The sequence below is a fragment of the Lissotriton vulgaris genome, unplaced genomic scaffold, assembly GCF_964263255.1.
Source record: "Lissotriton vulgaris unplaced genomic scaffold, aLisVul1.2 SCAFFOLD_1129, whole genome shotgun sequence".
Lineage (NCBI taxonomy): Eukaryota > Metazoa > Chordata > Amphibia > Caudata > Salamandridae > Lissotriton > Lissotriton vulgaris.
The window spans coordinates 120,632-128,004 of NW_028248116.1; the positions used below are offsets into that span (position 1 = coordinate 120,632).

General features: G+C 42.4%; 1 protein-coding gene across 1 annotated transcript; it reads right to left on the reverse strand.

Annotated features, from left to right (window-relative positions):
* Nucleotides 1-1,225: 1,225 nt before the first annotated feature.
* On the reverse strand, nucleotides 1,226-3,703 carry LOC147664928 (uncharacterized). Its single transcript, XM_086949883.1, has one exon. It carries the CDS (start codon nucleotides 3,701-3,703, stop codon nucleotides 1,226-1,228), a length of 2,478 nt encoding a protein of 825 aa, XP_086806009.1.
* Between the last annotated feature and the right edge of the window lie 3,670 nt (nucleotides 3,704-7,373).

Consider the following 7,373-nt stretch of genomic DNA (forward strand, 5'->3'; position numbering starts at 1 on the left):
CCTTTCTTTGTCTCTCTCGCTCTCTTTATCTCTCACCCTCTCTATCTTCCACACACTCCTGTTAGCGTTAGCTTCATGAATGTCACTGCTACTTCTGGCATTCATACGACAAATCCTTTAGAACATTGGAGGACAAGGGACAATCAAGTGTGGAAGACGAGTTGCTGGGACTGCAACTGATTGTCCAGTCACATATACACTTTTGATGTGGGATTTCGCTATTTCACCACATTCTTCAAACAGAGTCGGCTGCTTACAATGGCTCAATTCTGGTAAAAAGTAGAGTTTGGCAAGTCACAAAATGAATAGGGTGAGCCCTGTCGGAGAGGAGCCACGGGTCACACTTAGTTATAAGGCCCGAGGCACGAGCTGATCCATCAACCGATAACACAGTGTAAAAGATAAAGCAAACATTACTTAACCCCTTCGGTGCTCATGACGGAACGGTTCCGTCATGAGCGTCGGTTGGCCTGTGCTCATGACGGAACTGTTCCGTCATGAGTCCATAGGTTCTTTAGAACCTTCAGCACTGCAGCGGAATTCGCGCAGCAATGAAGGGTTTAGAAACAAGGTATATGCTCTTTTATATCTCAAAACAGGTTATCTCTTGAACACCTGTGCTTCACTTTAGTACATCATATATACTGCAGTGGCATTTGTTAATAGTAATATCTACATTTTAACAATGAAGTTTCCCATCTCCAGAGCCCAGAGAGCATGTCCACTCTGGGTGTGTTTGGCTTATAGGTTTTATCACTAATCCGACAAGTTAGCTGAAAATATCGTTGTTAGTCCCAGTATTGCTCAGTGTTGCTTTTACAGATGGTGTGGTCAGGTGCGATTGAATGTTTTTCTTTGTATCTCTTCTTCACCAAATAAAAATCAACAATTTTTCTTTTCTTTTAGTTCACATTGTGCTAGCCTCGCACTGTGTATCCTGGTATATCATACTGCTTTGCTATGTGTACGGAAGTGAACAATCACTGAAAACAAACACATTTATAATTCTGTAAATACTGTTATCTGTTTTCCTTCTTTACTGCTAGTCCGGTCTTCTATCACCTGGCATTTCAATGTCCCACATAATTTGAATTGAATCTTTTTCCGTAATTCATTCCTCTCACAATAACTGCACTGTTCTGCTCTTGTCTATGTCCTCAGATGGGTCAGTATTATTTTTGATGTTCTTAAGTTCTTTCCGGAGTCTCTGTGTTTGCTGATGTGTTTAGAGGTTTGATAAGTGACTAAAGCTCTTCCCGCATTCACTGCCGCTGAATAGTTCTTCCCCCGTGTGTGTTCGCTGATGACTTTGAAGGTGTGATAACTGACTAAAGCACTTTGCACATTCACAGCACTTGAATGGTTTTTCACCTGTGTGTGTTCGCTGATGAATCCTTAATGCTGAAGAGCCGCGAAAACTACTGTTATATTCACTACAATGATAGGGTTTTTCCCCTGTGTGTGTTTGCTGATGTTTTTGGAGGTTTGATAAGTGACTAAAGCTCTTCCCACATTCACTGCAGTCAAATGGTTTTTCCCATGTGTGTGTTCGCTGATGACTTTGTAGCACTGATATTTGACTAAAGCTCTTTACACATTCACTGCACTTGTATGGTTTTTCTCCTGTGTGAGTTCGCTGATGATACCTTAATGCTGAAGAGCTGCGAAAACTTCTGTCACATTCACTACAATGATAGGGTTTCTCCCCTGTGCGTGTTCGCTGATGTGTTTGGAGGTTTGATAAGTGTCTAAAGCTCTTCACACATTCACTGCAGTTGAATGGTTTTTCCCCTGTGTGTGATTGCTGATGTCTTTGTAGCGCTGATAATTGACTAAATCTCTTCAGACATTCACTGCACTTGAATGGTTTTTCTCCTGTGTGAGTTCGCTGATGAATCCTTAATGCTGAAGAGACGCGAAAACTACTGTTACATTCACTACAATTAAAGGGTTTTTCCCCTGTGTGTGTTCGCTGATGTGTTTGGAGGTTTGATAAGTGACTAAAGCTCTTCCCACATTCACTGCAGTTGAATGGTTTTTCCCCTGTGTGTGTTCGCAGATGTCTTTGTAGCACTGATAATTGACTAAAGCTCTTTAGACATTCATTGCACTTGAATGGTTGTTCTCCTGTGTGAGTTCGCTGATGATACCTTAATGCTGAAGAGCTGCGAAAACTACTGTCACATTCACTACAATGATAGGGGTTTTCCCCTGTGTGTGTTCGCTGATGTGTTTGGAGGTTTGATAAGTGACGAAAGCTCTTCCCACATTCACTGCAGTTGAATGGTTTTTCCCCTGTGTGTGATTGCTGATGTCTTTGTAGGTGTGATAATTGACTAAAGCTCTTGACACATTCATTGCACTTGAATAGTTTTTCTCCTGTGTGAGTTTGCTGATGAATCCTTAATGCTGAAGAGCTGCGAAAACTACTATCACATTCACTACAATGATAGAGTTTTTCCCCTGTGTGTGTTCGCTGATGTGTTTGGAGGTTTGATAAGTGACGAAAGCTCTTCCCACATTCACTGCAGTTAAATGGTTTTTCCCCTGTGTGTGTTCGCAGATGACTTTGTAGCGATGATAATTGACTAAAGCTCTTTAGACATTCATTGCACTTGAATGGTTTTTCTCCTGTGTGAGTTCGCTCATGACACCTTAATGCTGAAGAGCTGCGAAAACTACTGACAGATTCACTACAATGATAGGGTTTTTCCCCCTTGTGTGTTCGCTGATGACTTTTTAGGTCTGATAACCGTCTAAAGCACTTTGCACATTCACTGCACTTGAATGGTTTTTCTCCTGTGTGTGTTCGCTGATGAATCCTTAATGTTGAGTAACGACTAAAAATCATTTGACATTGATTGCAATGGTATGGTTTTTCCCTTGTGTGTGTTTGTTGATGTCTTCGTAGGTTTGATAATCGACTAAAGCTCTTCCCACATTCACTGCACTGGTATGGTTTTTCCTTCGAGTGTATTCGCTGATGTCTTTGTAGGTGATCTAATCGACTAAAGCTCTTCCCACATTCACTGCATTTAAATGGCTTTTCTCCTGTGTGTGTTCGCAGATGATTTTGTAGGTGTGATGACTTACTGAAGCACTTTGCACATTCACTGCACTTGAATTTTTTTTCTCCTATGTGGTTCCACGGATGGCTTTGTAGGTGTGACAAGAATGTAAAACACTTTGCACATTCACTGCACTTGAATGGTTTTTCCCTTGTGTGTGTTTGTTGATGTCTTCGTAGGTTTGATAATCGACTAAAGCTCTTGACACATTCACTGCACTTGAATGGTTTATCTCCTGTGTGCGTTCGCAGATGAATCCTTAATGCTGAAGAGTAACTAAAACTACGGTCACATTCACTACAATGATAGGGTTTTTCCCCCGTGTGTGTTCGCTGATGACTTTGTAGCTTTGATAATCGACTAAAGCTCTTCACACATTCACTGCATTTAAATGACTTTTCCCTTGTGTGTGTTTGATTACGTCTTTGAAGGTGTGATAACTGACTAAAGCACTTTACACGTTCACTGCACCTGAATGGTTTTTGTCCTGTGTACGTGTGCTGATGAAGCTTGAGTAGCGATGACAAACTAAAGCTCTTGCTACATGTGTATGATTCTTCTTTCTTGGTTAGTCTCTGTGGGTCAGGTATATATTTATCTACATCCCTTGACTGTATTTCCTGAAGGGCCAACATGGCTGTTAAAGCACTTGTGTGTTTCTCACACACTTTATATGTGCGCAGTATTTTGTACGTTTGATTTCTGTTTTAACAATAAAATACAATAGCCACCAAATATTTGCTACACTCCTAATACGTAGAATGTGTCTTTGTAGGGGATTGTGCCTTTAGATTGGATTATGGCTGTGCACGCTTGCAGGTAAAGATGTATCTTCCTTTTGGCCGGTTCAAATTTGGACAGTCTGTTGTATAGTAGATAGAAGAGCTCCTCTTTCCATTACCTGACAGTTGTCTGGCTCCGCTCTGTTGTGCTTTCTGCTTGTTACTGTGGTTTGGCCAGAAAGAGTTTACAATTCACCTAGAGCACGGAATGATGGCTTGTCTTCCTTTTAGAAAATAGAGCACTGCGATAATCACATCATACCGATAGATTTATCAAAGTTAGTATTTGACACTTGTTTATACAGGAGGTGGTTTGTTATTGTTGTTGCCTTAATTTTCCTAAGGTCATTTATTCGTCTTTTGGCATGGAGGTACACAGCTCAGCGTCTTACAATCACTGAACTGCCCTTGATGCTTTATCTGGGATCTGTCAGTTTGTGTGCAGGCTCCTCTGTCGCCGACTGCACTGATGTTTTCCTGAATATTGTAGCTCAATATTTCTGCTATTATTGAAGATTTACAGCATTCACTTCATTATTGATGGTCAATTCATACATTCAAGGCTTGTTTTCTGTTGGATGTAAAGATATTTAAAATTACTAAATTGAAACAAAATTGAATGAGAATTCACAATATTTAACTGGTTGTAAAAGACATTTCTGGGGAGATTTATCAAATCTCCACGCAATGCAGCGCAGGCCTCCCCCTGCGAGGCTGCGCTGCGTGACAGGGAGGGAGCAGGAGAGCCCCATATTTTCAAAGATATGGCTCTCTCCTTCCCTTTCCCTTGCGCTGGCACTGATTACAGCAGCCCTGCGGCATGCACACACCTTAGCACCAGAGCGCTAGGGTGTTTGTGTGTGTGAGTCCAGCATAGGTTTTGTGCAGGAAGTACACCCTTCCTGTACAAAATACTATGCCTAGACATGAGGGAAACCTTTTCCAACTTTGTATGATTGTTACACAGTGCAGCAAGCATGCAAAGTCAGAAAAGGAAGGAGAAATGAAAGCATTTCTCCTTCCAAGCGCCTAGTTTAAAAGCCTGCAGTTTTTTCATGCTAAACCCAATCTACTGTATTTGGTAAATTGAGTTTAGCGTCAGAAACAATGGGCGGTTGCATGGGAAAGCCCATGCCCCATCATTGGCAGGCTCCAAGGTGCAAAGTAATGCGAAGCAGTGCAATGCGATGCTTCACGTTACTTTTACGCTATTTGCTGGAAAGAAAATTAGGAAAAAAAGATTTTGCACTCTTTTGTGCCACTTTTGTGACGCAAACACTACGCAAAATCTTAGTAAATCGCCCCCTTCTTCTTTACTGCCTTTGAAACTTAGTAGGGAATATTTCATCATACACAAATATTTCACTAAAAGTTCTGGTGATCAGGTGACATCTTATTAATATCTGAAAACTGCTTAAGGTTTTGCTTAAAATAGATGCATACGGTCAAGATTTAATTCAAACAACAATAGAGTTTAGAAAAAGAGATGGACCAGGCTGGGCTGCAAAATTTCCAGTAACTCTTTACGAAGTATACAACGAAAGTAACTCCATTCACACACTTCTCATTTCTTTCCTATTCACTTAAGATCATCTCAAATACCAACTCCTGTCTTTACCTTGCTGTTCAAAGGTCACCTTTGACACTTTCAACAGCTCCATTGGTTCAAGCATTTTTGGTTTCGTCTAACCTGGAAGACTGGAACATTATTGTGGTTTGAGGGGTTTCCTATCACCATAACATCGGTCCATCTCCCTGAAACTAGTGCAGCTTACAGCACCCGGTTCTGGCCGGAAAGACAACTTTAAAAAGCTAGTCGTTAGTTTTTTCTAAAGTTCTGTAAGATGCAGCTCCTTCGGGGGGTTTTGTGTAAAACAGAGCGAGGGGTTTACTGTAAGGCCCGTACTTTACATTATAAGTGCAGATAAGGCAAACAAACATTGATTCATATAATTTAATATTCAACGTTATCAGTCATTTAGTACTTATAGAGAATCCATCACAACCACTAATTTACCTGACATATCCCCGCATCAGATGTGTGCATATTACTCTTTTTTCCCCCTTTTCCACCATTACATGGCATCTGGCATGATGTTGTCCATTTGGTGTTCAGGATGCCACTTTGTGACTGGATCGGCATTTGGCAGAGCGGGAGGAGGTGTCAGTTACCCACAGGTGATGCGACATTTCTACCTTTCTATATTTCTCATATTCAAATTTACTAATTTCTTGTCCTGCGACCCCCATACTGCCCTCTGACTGTGCACTCACTCTGTGGGGTTCATAAGAAGTCCAATAACGGCCTGATAGTCACAAGGCCATGGATCTCACTTCTTCTACAACACTTATCGCCGACTTAGGGCCTAGTTTAGAGTTTTTCCAACAGATTATTGCCTCAAAACTAGGAGTTGGTGAAGAATTCCACTCTGCCGCCGTAGCACGTGATGCAGGACAGAGTTTTTTTCTCAAGTGGTTCGCCAATGGTAAGGTGGCGAGCGCTTGTGAGAAAATATAACGTGCTAGACCTCCTGCTGGTAATAGTTCTCATTGCGGGAGGTCACGGCAGGTCGCGACCACTCGAGGGTAGAACTCTGTCATTCTCGTTGATGAAGTTGCCACTCTATTAGAATGTCAATTAGAGAGACAGAGGCAGCAGCAGCGTCCTCTGGCACGAAGAGAAGTGCTGTTCATGCTGATTTTACAGTGCGGGACAAATTCCTGGCACTAAAAATCAGTGAGAGCAGCGCAGCTTATTAAACTCTGCCACTAGCGGAAGTCAGCGGAGTACAGCAGAGTTTTCCTGGCACTTCGTGGAGTTCCGCGGAATAAAACTCTGTGAACTACACAAAGGCCTAATCAAAACGTGACACATATCCTGTCTGCCTTATTATAATTGCCACCGGATGTAATGCATTTTTAATGGGGTGGGCAGGATACCTGTCACATTTGTGATGGAATAAAGCATCTGCTGAAATCTAAATCAGGCCTTTGGTGTACATGGTGTCCAGTGTGGCTAGCTGGGCTTGAAGGAACTTGTGGTTTGTGGGTCTCTCACTGCTTTGAGGTCACCACCAAGCAGAACTTCTGTCAGCAGCGCCTTGTGCAGACCTTCCTTTCTAGGCAGGACTTCTGTCAGGTGCGCCTTTTGCAGCTCTTCCTTCCAGGCAGTGCTTAGGTCAGCAGCACCTTGTGCAGATCTTGCTTTCTAGGCAGGACTTCTGTCAGCTGCGCCTCGAGCAGATCTTCCTTCCAGGCTGGGACTTCTGTTAGCTGTGCCTTGTGCAGATCTTCTTTCCAGGCAGGACTTCTGTCAGCTGTGCCTTGTGCGGATCTTCCTTCCAGACAAGGGCTTCTTTCCTCAATGATCAGATCAAAGGTCGGGATAGGTAGAACTGGTCCAGGTCATCTTCTTTATTGCAGTTAAATTGGTCATGCCACAGAGGTCGAGCTCTGAGATGAAGGAGAGTCTGGATTTTCTGAGCTCCGTAGAACATTAAGACAGTTCTTCCGCATCCAGCAC